This window comes from Oncorhynchus tshawytscha, linkage group LG23 (genome assembly GCF_018296145.1).
Source record: "Oncorhynchus tshawytscha isolate Ot180627B linkage group LG23, Otsh_v2.0, whole genome shotgun sequence".
NCBI lineage: Eukaryota > Metazoa > Chordata > Actinopteri > Salmoniformes > Salmonidae > Oncorhynchus > Oncorhynchus tshawytscha.
Window position 1 is genome coordinate 5,480,070 of NC_056451.1, and position 16,348 is coordinate 5,496,417.

The 16,348-nt window shown below is 40.2% G+C and overlaps 1 protein-coding gene across 8 annotated transcripts; it reads left to right on the forward strand.

The window, feature by feature from the left end:
* Nucleotides 1-5,548: 5,548 nt before the first annotated feature.
* LOC112223109 (prenylated Rab acceptor protein 1) lies at nt 5,549-15,920 on the forward strand. 8 transcript variants are annotated; one of them, XM_024386070.2, is made up of 7 exons: nt 5,549-5,683; nt 6,195-6,345; nt 6,824-6,847; nt 6,969-7,214; nt 7,446-7,543; nt 13,532-13,633; nt 14,678-15,920. In XM_024386070.2, the coding sequence occupies exons 2-7, from the start codon at nt 6,230-6,232 to the stop codon at nt 14,767-14,769; spliced, it is 678 nt and encodes a 225-aa protein (XP_024241838.1). In that variant the 5' UTR covers nt 5,549-5,683; nt 6,195-6,229; the 3' UTR covers nt 14,770-15,920. The 8 variants fall into 8 exon arrangements, with proteins under 8 accessions (XP_024241838.1, XP_024241840.1, XP_024241839.1 ...); XM_024386072.2 differs by having other exon boundaries at nt 5,550-5,683; nt 7,002-7,214; XM_024386073.2 differs by having other exon boundaries at nt 5,554-5,683; nt 6,251-6,345.
* The last annotated feature ends 428 nt before the right edge of the window (nt 15,921-16,348 follow it).

Sequence of the window (16,348 nt, forward strand, 5' to 3'; positions counted from 1 at the left end):
TGTGTCGCGAGATCTTGGCCAACAACCTCCTTCCCTCAGTAAGAGCATTGAAGATGGGTCGTGGCTGGGTCTTCCAGCATGACAACGACCCAAAACACACAGCCAGGGCAACTAAGGAGTGGCTCCGTAATAAGCAAATCTTTGGAGGGAGCTGCAAGTCCGTATTGCCCAGCAACAGCCGCGAAACCTGAAAGATCTGGAAAAGGTCTGTATGGAGGAGTGGGCCAAAATCCCTGCTGCAGTGTGTGCAAACCTGGTCAAGAACTACAGGAAACGTATGATCTCTGTAATTGCAAACAAAGGTTTCTGTACCAAATATTAAGTTCTGCTTTTCTGATGCATTAAATACTTATGTCATGCAATACAATGCAAATTAATTACTTAAAAATCATACAATGTGATTTTCTGGAGTTTTGTTTTAGATTCCGTCTCTCACAGTTGAAGTGTACCTATGATAAAAATTACAGACCTTTACATGATTTGTAAGTAGGAAAACCTGCAAAATCGGCAGTGTATCAAATACTTGTTCTCCTCACTGTACACATAGGTTGGAGTCATTAAAACTCGTTTTTAAACCCCTCCACAAATTTCTTGTTAACAAACTATATATTTTTGCAAGTCGGTTAGGACATCTACTTCGTACATGACACAAGTAATTTTTCCAACAATTGTTTACAGACAGATTATTTCACTTATAATTCACTGTATCACATTTCCAGTGGATCAGAAGTTTACATACACTAAGTTGACTGTGCCTTTAAAAAAGCTTGGAAAATTCCAGAAAATGATGTCATGGCTTTAGAAGCTTCTGATAGGCTAATTGACATCATCTGAGTTAATTGGAGGTGTACCTGTGGATGTATTTCAAGGCCTACCTTCAAACTTAGTGCCTCTTTGCTTGACATCATGGGAAAATCAAAAGAAATCAACCAAGGCCTCAGGAAAAAAATTGTAGACTTCCACAAATCTGGTTCATCCTTGGGAGCAATTTCCAAATGCCTGAAGGTACCAAGTTCATCTGTACAAACAGTAGTACGCAAGTATAAACACCATGGGACCATGCAGCCATCATACCGCTGAGGAAGGAGAAGCGTTCTGTCTCCTAGAGATGAACATACTTTGGTGCGAAAAGTGCAAATCAATTCCAGAACAACAGCAAAGAACCTTGTGAAGATGCTGGAGGAAACAGGTACCAAAGTATCTATATCCACACTAAAACAAGTCCTATATATCAACATAACCTGAAAGGCCGCTCAGCAAGGAAGAAGCCACTGCTCCAAAACTGTCATAAAAAAGCCAGACTACGGTTTGCAACTGCACATGGGGACAAAGATCATACTTTTTGGAGAAATGTCCTCTGGTCTGATGAAACAGAAATAGAACTGTTTGGCCATAATGACCATCGTTAGGTTTGGGGGAGGCTTGCAAGCTGAAGAACACTATCCCAACTGTGAAGCACAGGGTGACAGCATCATGTTTTGGGGGTGCTTTGCTGCAGGAGGGACTGGTGCACTTCTACATGTCATCATGAGGTAGTAAAATTATGTGGATATATTGAAGCAGCATCTCAAGACATCAGTTCAAGTTAAACTCGACTCGCCGTTAAAGTTAAAACTTGGTTGCAAATGGGTCTTCCAAATGGACAATGACCCCAAGCATACTTCCAAAGTTATGGCAAAATGGCTTAAGGACAACAAAGTCAAGGTATTGGAGTGGCCATCACAAAGCCCTGACCTCTATCCTATAGAAAGTTTGTGGGCAGAACTGAAAAAGCGTGTGCGAGCAAGGAGGCCTACAAACCTCAGTTACACCAGCTCTGTCAGGAGGAATGGGGCGAAATTCACCCAACTTATTGTGGGAAGCTTGTGGAAGGCTACCCAAAACGTTTGACCCAAGTTAAACAATTTATAGGCAATGTTATCAAATACTAATTGAGTGTATGTAAACTTCTGACCCACTGGGAATGTGAAAGCAATAAACGCCAATGCCATGATTACTGTAAATATGTGGTAACCTTTGTACGCTTGCAATGTGCAATGATAGAAAAGTACTGCTTTAGTTCCCAGGCTGAGAACTGCCTGCACCTGCTGATAGTCACACAGCCTCAAGGCTGAGGTAGTAGAGTGAGAAACCACAGTCTCCACATGTTTTTCTCATCTTAGATACTTTGTATCTAATCAAATGCAACAATGTTAAGGTATGATTGACGGTAGGTTGTTCACACCAACTAAGTATAAAGAGTGTTGTCTCATGTTTCGCCACACAGATCTTTACTATAGACTACTGAGGTATTCTGTATGTGAATCTCAGTCTGCAATTGCATTTTATTACTAAATAGTTTTATACTAAGGTTCCTGTGTCTGTATCATCTATCTGGAAGACTGATTGTTGTAGGAAACTTGCTGTAAATGTACAGCAAGGATGCTGTATTAAGGAAAATCATACTGTAAACTATATTACAGCACCACTGCTTTTAAGCAAAATTACAGTATTAAACTGGCCGCTGTGGTGCCAGTATAATGCTGTAAATTTAACGGGAAAGGTTTTACAATGTACCTTTTCTTAAAGAAAATGCAAAAAAGTGGAGGCCTACCCATTGTTAGTTTAAGATTTTGAAGAAAATAAAACAGATCCGATTATTTAAAGTGACGCTAGAAACAAGCTGTAAAATACCCTGGAAAGGCATGACTCCGATGCACGTGCGATATCATTGTTTAGTTTCTTTGACATTGAGGCTCAGATAAAACCTATAGACTAGGAGACTGCTTGGGAAATAATCTAATTATGTCACTATGAATTGATTAAGCTATTCACTTTCTGTACACTAGATGTTTACATTGGGTTAATCCATAGAAGAAGAGTAGCCAGACTAGCCAGGGCGTCCACTCCACTCCTGTAGGTAGCGACATTGCACAATGCGTTAAGCCGTGGTGCACACCACTACACAGGCTTTTGGCACAGCAGATAAATATCTATCATTGATGAACGGAGTTGTTGTCAACTAAGAGCGTTGTCACTGATTGTTAGCTAGCTAGCACTAGCATTCTGTAAAAATGTATAAAATACAGATATTGAGAGTGTATAGCAGTGCAAATGGCATGAAATGTACTCCATGTTCTTGTAAGGTTTGTGGGAGGCCTTTTCGGTACAAGCGTCCCTTTTTTAACCATGTGCGAAGTCATGTACATATAGAGGATAAAGAACATCTCTGTGGTGTGTGTGGAAAGCACCTAGATTCTAAAGAGAGTATGAAAGATCACCTCCAAACTCACGTCATAGCTGAGCCTGAGTTTTGTCATGTTTGTGGTAAAATGTTCACCACGAAGTTTAGGCTGAAAAAGCACACGAGGCTTCACACAGGAGAGAAACCATATCGCTGCGATGATTGTGGCAGGTGTTTCAGTTATGCCGACAATTTGATCGGACACAAAAGGACTCACACCGGCGAGAAACCATATTGCTGCCAGGAATGTGGCCAAGGATTCACTCAAAGTGGACATCTGGTTTTGCACAGGAGGAGACATACTGGGGAGAAGCCCTATTTCTGTTCTGTTTGTGGCAAAAGTTTCAGCACCAGATCAAATTATACAGGACACATGAGAATTCACACAGGGGAGAAATCGCACAGCTGCCATGGTTGTAGCAAATGTTTCAGCAATACTGCTAATCTGAAAGCGCACAGGAGGATTCATACAGGGGAGAAACCATATTGTTGTGGTTATTGTGGCAAAGGATTTGCTCAGAATGGAAATCTTAAAATGCACATGAAGACACACAGGAAATACATCATATAGGCTAATTGCTGTGTTTTTGAGAAATATCTCAGCACTGACCCCTACCCAATTTGAGAATCCAAACAGGAGAGAAATACATCTCTTTCGTGACTGTGGCAAAGCCTTTGCACAGTGGAAATTTGGCAAGGCATAATGAGAATGCACAAAATATCAGAATTCAGCATGCACAACAACATTTCAACAGTTTGTTTACACTGGAGAGAATTGTGATCTGGTTCATCTGAAGATGCTTATGAGTTTTCACACACAGTTGTGAGAGACTATACCAGTGTCCAAAAGAAAATGCTTTATCACAAGTGCATTAACTAGGCTTCAAACAAGTCACATTGAGGAAAAATTGTAGGCCTACATGCAATCCCTGCTGCAAGTGATTCAAATAGACTCACTAGGAAGGCACATTCACAACAGGGAGAAAACATGGTAGGGCCTTCGAGGAAAGGGCATCAGACAGTGGAATGAGAGGCATATTCTCACTTCCACCAGTAAGAGGAGAAGAGGTATAGTACATACACACAAGATCCCGGCTCTTGGATCAACAACATATGACTGAACTAGCTTGAACTTACAGAACATTGTTAGAAGTCCACATGAATAATGCTCATCAGATTGCTGAGCAGTAGGAGTCCCTGCTCATTAGTATGACACGGGACACACATTTGAGCTGCTGTCCTGTATCTTGAAAACAAAACTTTGCATTTTTTGTCTTGAAAGTAAAATGCCTTCTCCAGTAATACATAATGTCTGTTTTTAACACTGTTGTGATGTTGTCTTACTTTTCAAAGTATTTGTTACTTCATGCCTTTCATACCAAAACTATTGTCATACCTCTGAGTTTGATGTCAATTTGCTCTCAAAGAAAATAAATACTTGTCTATTTCAATGTATATGTATTGACAGGTATAAATAATTAGCATACTATGTTCCAGGTGAACTATTAAATGTGCATGGGCTACCATCTGAAATGTGTGCTTCTTATTTCAACCAGAAGCTTAAATATGATAAAATATGAAAATGTATGCTCATTTTTACTTCATACATTTTCCAGACATCCAGAAAGTGGCACAGAATAAATAACAGCTATGCAGTAATGGGAAATTATTTGGGAGATTCTATCCCTGTATTTGATTTACTGTTGATATGTAATAAACATAATTGTGTGGGGAGACACAGACGGATGCATTTCCTTGGGTAACCTATCTATATTTAATTAAGTTGCTTTGCGTCTGTTAGTATAAATTGATCTATTGTAACTAACTATTGATTGTATCTTTTTTTAACCTGTTTAACTGCCAGTATCAATTGTCTGCCAGTGTTGATTGTTATGGTTAAAGTTTGACGCAAGACTGGATTTGGATTTGAGGACACATTGATAATGTATCTGTGACACTGTGATTATGTAGCAGATGATGTGACTTCCTACAAGTCACTGGCTGGTGTTTACAGAACATCCAGTGCCGTGTCATTAATATATAAGGACCGTTAGACATGGTATATGCTTCTGTTCTGTAGGTGTTTCCTGTAGTACTGTATTAAACCGGATTGATTTTGATTGGACTTCATCAACGACTGCTCTCCTTTTTGTTCACCTGGACATTCCTGTTACATAATGTTCATTGATAACTCTTCATAAATAGCTACTCCAGTTAAATGGGTCATATTTTTCCAGTAATAAATGAATAAAAAGACATGGTCTTGATCAAGTTCACATGAAAAAGTATTCTATCCTATTTTTGACTTTTAATTTGAAATCCATTATTTATTTCTTTACCGGAAGTTAGACCCAGCGTCCAATTTCGTTCCACGGCACATCCGCTGAGCAACAGCACAGCAGAAGTACATTTTTGTCTTTTTTGTATTTCTGAGCACAGCAGTAAACATTTTAATCAACTGTGAGTATGCCTTCAAAAATATGATTTATGTAACTATTTTGTTTGTAGCTATTCGTTTTCATATGCAATGATAGAATAGTGGCTAAACGTAGCAATAATTGACATGAAGGAATGGTGATGTGGCTGTTGTTAAGGCTTCTTCGGCAGGAATCGTTATTTACTATTTAAAAAATGTAAAAAAGGGAGATATTCAAGGTTTCGAGTAATGACAGTGAACAACGTGTGTGTTAGCTAGTTTCTGTGATTCAGTTATTTATATTCTAACGTTAGCTAACTAAACGATGTGGCAATTGAACTGTCTGTGGGCAAGCCCATCAACGATGACAAACATTTTCCATTCCGTAACCCCAGACTCTCCCTACAGTCTCTCGGTTTTTCACTGTGCATTATTCATTGGTTACAACAATTGAAAGTGTAGTTTTGCATTGTGTGAGAGGATTTGTTATCACTTGTGAAACAGTGCCATTAACCCTTTCTGTCTATTTTCTGTCACTGCCGCGTTGTATTTTAGCCTACATCTTTCCTACATCGGCATCAGTTACTCTAATGACATCTGGTGTCCCAAAGGGTGAGAACTGCCTTGTAGACATGGACTCCAAGGCAGGGGATCTCTTCAGTGCTGAGCCAGCCGACGCTGCTGGATCCGGAGGTGTCGTGGGAAAGTGTGTGCTGCTGTTTTTCTAGCTCTATCTGTTAGTTCATCTGTCTAGTACATGGCTTGCCAATCCTGTTCCTGGAGAGCTACCCCCCCCTGCATGTTTTTGCTCAAACCCCAGTTGTAGCTAACCTGATTCAGCTTGTCAACCAGCTAAATATTAGAATCCGGTGAGCTAGATTAGGGTTGGAGTGAACCTACAGGACGGCTCTCCAGGAACAGGTTTGGAGAGGCCTGCTCTGGTGCCAGCGGTCTGTAAACCTGGTCCTGGAGAGCTACAGGGTGTGCAGGCTTTTGTTCCAGCCCAGCACTACCACATCCTGAATCAACTTGATGAGTTGTAGCACTATGTATCCCTCTGGGATCATGGTTGGTGACGGGTTCCGGTCCAAATTCATTTTATTTACTGTCATTCTTCTGTGGCTATTATTGTGTCTGTAGGACAATTGTGATCTGAATTTGTCTCATATTCTTTCTTAATCTAGCCTACCACTAAAGGAACTAGATGGGTCAGTTTGTCCTTTCCTTGTATTATGCCTGGCTATGATGTGTTGTTGTTCATTCTGTCCACCATCAGTCTCTTGAATTGATGCTATAAAATTATTCCATCTCCCCATACCTCTTGTTTAGTTTACCACCCTGGCTTTCTGCCTTGCCTCACAGGCTGTGGCTGCCCAAAGGCCTCTCGGCCAGTGTGGCCAAGGAGTGGTTTGATCGTCGCCGTGCGTCAATCCGTCCCTGGGCTGGTTTCGTGGATCATAGGAAGTTCACCAAGCCCCGCAACTTTGGTGAACTGTGCCAGAGGGTGGTGCGCAATTTTGACACCTACAACAGCAACTACACCTTCATCTTCCTCGGCCTCATCCTCTACTGCATGTAAGAGCTGCGGGACAGGAGTTTAAAGACACTGTGGTATTCAGTGAATATTAAAACACAGTACTTACATATTGCATCTAGACAGAATGCTGTCAGCAGCCTATTTTATTTTCAAATTCAAAATCTCAGTGGTTCGAACAGGCTGAGATCTATGCTGGATTGAGTTTATTTAGAATCTGTGATTATCAAAGAATAACTCTTTCCCTCTTCCAATCTCCCCCTCTTCCTCAGTATCAGCTCTCCCATGCTGTTGATTGCTTTGGCAGTGTTTGTTGGTGCCTTCTACATCATCCACCTCAAGTCCCTGGAGTCTAAACTGGTTGTCTTTGGTGAGTAAAGCAGTCATGATCTGTGAATTTGTATTAGGATATTGAGTTTGAATGTAATACTTTTGAATATGTAATGCACAAATGTAAATATTGTATCCCCCGTTGACACTGAATTGAATGAATATTGCGTTGTTTAATTTAATTGAACCTTCAAATTATTCAATATTTATATATTCAGTTTCAATATGGCAGATATTGCATTCATTGTCAATGCATCTAGTTCAAACTATCAAGTTGATCAAAGTTTCATATATTCAACTTCTCAGATGCATTCAGATTCAGTTCAGTAAATTCAGATTCAAAAACAGAGACCAACATCCTGGTACTTTGCCAGCCAGGAAAGGTAGAGGAAAGAATCAAATGCTCTCTGTGGGAAACAGAAACTTCTGCCGGTTTCTGAAGCCAATGTGGCATGTTGAATTTATTTTCTTCCTCTGAATTTGGCTCTAACATCTGAACCGTTTTAGCTGTGACCTATTATGACCCCATTCCTGAAAGGTTAGGCTCTCTGAAACATGGACGTGCCTTCTGTTCCCATCTATGATGCCGCGCGCAGGACACGTTAGAAGGGAATGTCACAAAAATTTGACCCCCATAAGAATATAGTTGAATAGCCTGGTTAAAGCCCTTCCAAGGAAAGCTTTTCCACTCCCTATTTAATCTTGCTGTTGTGACTGACTGGGTTCGAACCAGGCCTCCTGCATGTAACAAGACTGTTAGCCCGCTTAGATAAAGCCCATAGGGGCGAGTTTAGGAAGCTATCATGTTTTCAAGTCTCCAGCAAGGTTACTCAAAAGAGCCTGGTTCATCGAACCACCCAGGTTACATTTAACCCCACTTTGACCTCATACTGAGAGATCACGGCACCAATAAACAGTGCATTCGGAAAGTATTCAGACCCCTTGACCTTTTCCACATTTTGTTACGTTACAGCTTTATTCTAAAATGGTTTAAATTATTTTTTACCCTCGATCAACACACAATACCCCATAATGACAAAGCGAAAACAGGTTTTTAATTTTTTAGTTTTTAATTTATTAAAAATAAACCAGACCTTATTTACATAAGTTTTCAGACCCTTTGCTATGAGACTAAATTGAGCTCAGGTGCATCCTGTTTCCATTTATAATCCTTCATGTTTTTAAAATTGGAGTCCACCTGTGGTGAATTCAATTGATTGGACATGATTTGGAAAGGCACACACCGGTCTATATAAGGTCCCACAGTTGACAGTGCATGTCAGGAGAAAAACAAGCCATGAGGTTTGAAGGCACAGATCTGGGGAAGGGTACCATATAACTTCTGCAGCATTGAAGGTCCCCAAAAACACAGTGGCCTCTATCATTCTTAAATGAAAGAAGATTGGAACCACCAATACTCTTCCTAGAGCTGGCTGCCCAGCCAGACTGAGTTATCGGGAGAGAAGGGCCTTGACCAGGGAGGTGACCAAGAACCCGATTGTCACTCTGACAGAGCTCCAGAGTTCAATGACCCTAAGCACAGCCAAGACAACACACGAATGGCTTTGGGACAAGTCTCTGAATGTCCTTGAGTGACCCAGCCAGAGCCCGGTCTTGAACCCGATCAGACATCTGTAGATAAGAATGGGAGAAACTCCAAGCTTGTAGCAAGAAGACTCAAGACTGTAATCACTGCCAAAGGTGCTTCAACAAAGTACCGAGTAAAGGGTCTGAATACTAATTTCAGTTTTTATTTTTCATGGAAATTGTTTTTGCTTTGTCATTTCGGAGTGTTGTGTGTAGATTGATCAGGAACATAAACAATTATTTCAGAATAAGGCTATAACAAAATGTGGATAAAGTCAAGGGGTCTGAATATTTTCTGAATGCATTGTAACTGGGTTTGAAATCAGGCCTACTGCACAACAACAACACTTTCAGTGGCAAACAAAAGCAGATAGATCTGTGCAGCCTATTTAATGAGAGCGCAACAGCGTTGGTTTGGGGATCCATGCATGTGATGCGCAACCTTGTCTGAGACCTGAATACGTGCTTGTTTTGACTGATGGGGTTCTAACCCAGGTCTCCTGTGTGCCAGACCATGCAACTCTCAGACAACTCTCGACTCGTTTTCGTTCATTTGAGTCACACAGGACCCGTACATTAGTTTGTTGAGCTGTGTATGTTTTGGTTATACAAAGCCATGTCCATCATAACATTACATTTGCGCATGTTAGAGTGCCACTATTGGGTAAAATATATGATAATTCCCTTTCAGTAAAAAATAAATGACATGTATTGTCAGCCTGTTGTCATGCAAATGACTGCCGGTCTCAATGGACTGTTAATGAACAGAAACACGCTGAGCATCTCCAGGCCTCCATGCATACAAGCCGCTGAGGTGCGCCTTTGGAACATCTACATTTTTCAAGTCAAATAAATACATTTTAATATACACCATCACAATAAATCCATTCAAATCAAATCAAATTTTATTTGTCACATACACATGGTTAGCAGATGTTAATGCGTGTGTAGCGAAATGCTTGTGCTTCTAGTTCCAACAATGCAGTAATAACGAACAAGTAATCTAATCTAATCTATTCTTTATTTCAGTCAGGTTTTAAGAAACATTACAACACGTTTCTTCTGAAGAAGAACCGAATGTGAGTTGGCCTACTCTGTCATCTGGCCATGCTCCATGGCCATAGTCAGAAGAATATAATGAGAATATAGTTGAACTCAGCTGAATAAAATGGACATGCTATTTTTCCCATTCCAGAGCGAGTGCGCATAAGAAGTGGCTATGTTGAGCATAAAAGTGAATCTTTGAAAAAGGGTTTTCGGTTTAGAGTTATTTGGCAACTTTAGTTGTGACCGATACAAACCTTGGAATGTCTTAGAAATCAAAACACATATGGGCTCCATGATGCGACTATAGGCTTCGAGAAAGTCGCAAAGAAAGCTTGTGCTCTGTACCTTGCCTCAGGCTGCCACAGCTGTTCTCTCATCAAGTAATCATATTTTCACCCATCAGACTATTCGCAATTTAATCTTGTCTTTACTAATATTTAACATTTAGATTTAGAATGGCACATTATCAAATGGGCAGGGGGAGAAAAACATGTAATCTGTATACACTCGAATAGCGAATGGATGCTGCGCGCTTTCCCGCCGGTCCGTTTTTCAATGATGCCTGGTAGGCTACTTCGGTTTTATAGCGGAGCTGTGCTTAATATGAACGGCTGAGAAATAAATATAGGAACACCTTTTACGCATCAACCACTGTTTGAGAAGCATGCTCTCGTTGCGCGACAGATGCTATTCCTCCCGAACTCTGTATGTCATGGGCTCTCCAACCTTGTTACTGCAGCTACCCAGCGCTTAATTTGGGAAACCCAAGTGGAATCTATTTGGGAACATCGATAATAACATGTTTTCGCAATGGAACATGTATTTCACTAAACTGTTGACAGCCCCTCTGCACCCTCGAGAAATAAAGGAGAGAGGAGATGGAAAGCCATGGTGGTGAGATATTCTGTAGTTTAAGGTAATGTGCCGACCCAATTATTAATGAAAATATAAAATAAATCCCTATTACTAGACTATTCAAAATCCAATACAAATTCATTATAATTGCAGTCTACCTGTATGCCCCCTGTACAGTCAATGAACCAACATCATTTCCTAGGGCTATACATTCTCTCCCGACTCATGGATAGAAATTTTGGAGCTAGCACAGTTGAATTCGGAAGTTTACATAGACCTTAGCCAAATACATTTATTTTACAATTCCTGACGTTTAATTCTAGTAAAAATTCCCTGTTTTAGGTCAGTATCACCACTTTATTATAAGAATATGAAATGTCAGAATAATAGTTGAGATATACATTTCAGCTTTTATTTCTTTTACTTCACATTCCCAGTGGGTCAGACGTTTACATGCACTCAATTCGTATTTGGTAGCATTGCCTTTAAATTGTTTTTAACTTGAGTCAAACATTTCGGGTTGCCTTCCACAAGCTTCCCACAATAAGTTGGCTGAATTTTGGCCCAATCCTCCTGACAGAGCTGGTGTAACTGAGTCAGGTTTGTTGGCCTCCTTGCCCACACATGCTTTTTCAGTTCTGCCCACAAACTTTCTATAGGGTTGAGGTTAGGGTTTTATGATGGCCACTCCAATACCTTGACTTTGTTGTCCTTAAGCCATTTTGCCACAACTTTGGAAGTTTGCTTGGGGTCATTGTCTATTTGGAAGACCCATTTGCGACCAAGCTTTAACTTCCTGACTGATGTCTTGAGATGTTGCTTCATTATGTCCACATAATTTTCCCACCTCATGATGCCATCTATTTTGTGAAGTGCACCAGTCCCTCCTGCAGCAAAGCACCCCCACAACATGCCACCCTTGTGCTTCACGGTTGGGATGGTGTTCTTCGGCTTGCAAGCCTCCCCCTTTTTCCTCCAAACATAACAATGGTCATTATGGCCAAACAGTTCTACTTTTGTTTCATCAGACCAGAGTACATTTCTCCAAAATGTATGATCTTTGTCCCCATGTGCAGTTGTAAACCGTAGTCTGGCTTTTTTATGGTGGTTTTGGAGCAGTGGCTTCTTCCTTGCTGAGCGGCCTTTCAGGTTATGTCGATATAGGTCTCGTTTTACTGTGGATATAGATACTTACATTTAAAAAATGTTTTTTTTTACCCGTTTCCTCCAGCATCTTCACAAGGTCCTTCGCTGTTGTTCTGGGATTGATTTGCACTTTTCGCACCAAAGTACATTCATCTCTAGGAGACAGAACGCGTCTCCTTCCTGAGTGGTATGACGGATGAGTGGTCCCATAGTGTTTATACTTGCATACTATTGTTTGTACAGATGAGCGTGGTACCTTTAGGCATTTGGAAATTGCTCCCAAGGATGAACCAGACTTGTGGAGGTTTTTTTCTGAGGTCTTGGCTGATTTCTTTTGATTTTCCCATGATGTCAAGCAAAGAGGCACTGAGTTTGAAGGTAAGCCTTGAAATACATCCACATGTACACCTCCAATTGACTCAAATGATGTCTATTAGCCTATCAGAAGTTTCTAAAGCCATGACATTGTTTTCTGGAATTTTCCAAGTTGTTTAAAGTCAGTCAATTTAGTGTATGTAATCTTCTGACCCACTGGAATTGTGATACAGTGAGTTACAAGTGAAATAATCTGTTTGTAAACAATTGTTGGAAAAATTACGTGTCATGCACAAAGTAGATGTGCTCACTGACTTGCCAAAACTATAGTTTGTTAAAAATAAATTTGTGTAGTGGCTGTAAAACGAGTTTTAATGACTCCAACCTAAGTGTATGTAAACTTCCGACATCAACTGTATGTACCAAAGACATCTTAAATCAGTTTGATGTTTTTAAGCCATGTGTAATATGCGGTAGGCTATGTATTGTATAAGGCACAATCATAATTTGAATTCATTTTTTTTCTCTTTTTTTTAAACGTTTTTGGGCTCATAAGCATAAGCTCTAATATGGGTGTTTTGAATTAATCATCGCTTAGGAAAGCGCTGTCCATTTTGTTGTTAGTCTTTGAAACATCATCCACAATGACCATCTTTTACACTCAGTTTCAACCTGCTGTTAAAGTTTTTATAATAGCTTATAGCCAAAATGGTTCAAACGCTAGTGCCAAATTCATAGCAAGGAAATAAATTCAACATGCCACAATGGCTTCTGTTTACCACAGAGATATACAGACAATGAATGCAATATCTACCATATTGAAACTTAATATTTAAATATTGAATTTCAATATTCAATTAAATTGAAACAATTTTAAAACCGAATGCAATGTTTATTCAATTCAGTTTATTTTAAACAAATTACAAATTGAAAAATGAAAAATTCAAATTCAGTATCCTAATACAAATTCAACATTTATGGAATTTAAATGTAATTTCTGTTGGCACTGAAATCAATCCATCAGTTGGGTGTAGGGTGACCAGTATTTGAACTCTGAGTGATTTTATTTTGCCCACAGGAAAAGAGGTGACCGGACCTCACCAATTGGGTCTGGCTGGGGCGGTCTCTTTACCTGTGTTCTGGTTGGCTGGTGCAGGAGCTGCAGTGTTTTGGGTCCTGGGTAAGTTACAACCCCCATCTCACTCTTTACTTTACACATCAGACCTGGGATAAATGTAGGCATAGTTCTAGATCTGCATTATGGAATGTATTTCAAATGAATCTTTCTTTGAAGGAGACAAATTATTAGGGATGTAACATTCACGGATTTGCATGGCAGCCCAAACCGATCCAAATGTAGCTTACATCAGTCAAAAAGAGTCACTAACATGTTTTGCTCATATTACATACTTTCTACCTTCCGAAGGTACCTCATATTTTGTGACAAATGACACATCCGCTCCTTCATTGTCGGACTAAGCATGTAACTGTTTTGACAGCAGTGGAGGCTGCTGAGGGGAGGACGGCTCATATAATGGCTGGAACGGAGCAAATGGAATGGCATCAAACTCATGGAAACCATGTGTTTGGTGTATTTGATACCATTCCGCTCCAGCCGTTACCATGAACCCGTCCTCCCCAATTAAGGTGCCACCAACCTCCTGTGGTTGACAGTCATTGATTTTACAAGTAATTTTGTATGCAAACAACACCAAGAATTCTCAGTTGCCTAGTCAAACTGCGCACTGTGCCCAGCTTTGTTTGCTGACCAACGGGAGGTAGGCGGCCTGTACCTGATCTTGCTCATCTGCGGGCATCTTCAGTATTCAAATACTAAAACGGCTTGCTGAGTATACAAAACATTAAGAACAGCTGCTCTTTCCACGATTTAGACTGATCAGGAGAATCCAGGTGAAGGCTATGATCCCTTATTGATGTCATTTGTTAAATCCACTTCAATCAGTGTAGATAGGTTAAAGAAGGATTTTTGAGCCTTGCGACAATTGAGGCATGGATATTACTTTTTACGACACCACTAGAATTTGCGCCCTTAAATTCCCGCCATGGAAAAAGGATAAAATGATAGCGATATAGTGCTAAGATTAACCATTGTGTTTGGTTTCTCAAAATGGAGCCCTAAATGTGTGACCTAGGCTTTTACTCTCCTTTTCCCTCAGCCTCTCCTATCTCTTCCATTTGATTGACTGTCTCTCATCTCACTCAGGAGCGACGATGTTTGTGATTGGCTCTCACGCTGCCTTCCGAGAGCTGGAGGTCGGATCGGAAATGGAGGAGCTCTTCATGGAGCCTGTGTGAAGGCATAGCGATAGAGGAATCTTTATATCTGTGCCATTATAGCATCTGTGAGCATTGGCAGTGCCATTGAGGCTACAACCCATAGGGAATCCCCACACGGGTCATTACTTTAAAATGGCAGAAGCATGGTGGAAGCCCTCAATGGTGCTGCCCATGCTAAAGCAGCCTTTTGGCCACTAGAGGCCTCTATCTTTCTCTGTGTGAACCCTCAACACTCACCTTTGACCTTTCATAATATAACACAGAATGCACCTTCTCTTGCCTCTGAAGTGATTTGCTGTTACTGACCCTCTACAACTCTTTTAAAACCACAATAATACTCAATTTAGACATATGTGGATTGACTGTCATACACACAGAGTGACTGAGATGTTCATATACCTCAGCACATACTTCATACTGTATGTCTTTTCCAAATGTGACTGATACCTCTCGATTTGTGTTTAATACACATTTCTTCCCGTGAAGTATCAGTCAGCCCTTTGTTTAATGCCTCTGTACCTTCTGTTTAATGTTACCTTGTGGATATCTAATAATACAAAATGTCAACTCAAGACCTGACATGTTACAAAGAGCTTTAACATCGCCACAGTAATAATTCAGATTAAAAAATAAAAAATAATCCTATATAGCTGATGTTGAATGAGTCCACAGTGAGCACATGAGCAACTGGATGAGGCAAGTGTCATCAAATCGCCAATGCTTCTCTGACTGGGGAAGAAGTGCCATTTGCAGCTTTACAATGTATTTATCCAACTAGAAGAAATGGTTGTTTTAGACAAATTGCATTTACTTTAAAGCAATGATAGTGGATATTCCAGATACCGAATGGGGATAAAGCATTATGTATAAATCCTGCTTTTAGTTGTATGCAGGCATGTGGTGCAGTGTTGTTGGGTCCTTTTTCATAATTTATTAGCTCTGCTTTTATTACTTTGAGAATTTAAATGTCAATATTATTTTTTTAATATATATTTCATACTTGTCATGCTATCTTTTTGCTATTTTAATTTTTTTTTTTTAATGACAATTGGGAAGTGCAATAAACTATCCTACCTGTAAGAAGATATTGTCTTGCGTCCGATTGTGAGTGTGTTTGTGACCAAATACTTATTTTCCACCATAATTTGCAAATAAATCCTACAATGTGATTTTCTGGATTTATTTTCTCATTTTGTCTGTCATAGTTGAAGTGTACCTATGATGAAAATTACAGGCCTCTCTCATCTTTTTATGTGGGAGAACTTGCACAATTGTTGGCTGACTAAATACGTTTTTGCCCCACTGTATGTGCCAATATTGCAATACTTTGTAGGCCCTTTTGTGTCCTGGATGTGCCGCCCCACAATAGGATGTAGTTTTCCCTACTTTTCCCTTTCTCTCCATGTCCTCCCTGTCCTTCCCTCCCTTTGTGTGACACTTCAGATACCGCAGTGCTCACCACCTCCCCTTTTCCCCCCTTTATGCACGACCCCTGTCCACTGCTCATCAAGACAACACCATGCACAGGTTGCCACGGAGATGACCTTGGAGGTTCACCCATCCACACACACACTTCCCTCACTGGCATACTGCACAC

Coding starts and splice junctions, on each gene's coding strand:
- LOC112223109 (XM_024386070.2), top strand. CDS start 6,230: ATGACATCTGGTGTCCCAAAGGGTGAGAACTGCCTTGTAGACATGGAC. Junction 6,346..6,823: donor TCCGGAGGTGTCGTGGGAAA/GTGTGTGCTGCT, acceptor TTCTTAATCTAG/CCTACCACTAAAGGAACTAG. Junction 6,848..6,968: donor CCACTAAAGGAACTAGATGG/GTCAGTTTGTCC, acceptor CCTCTTGTTTAG/TTTACCACCCTGGCTTTCTG.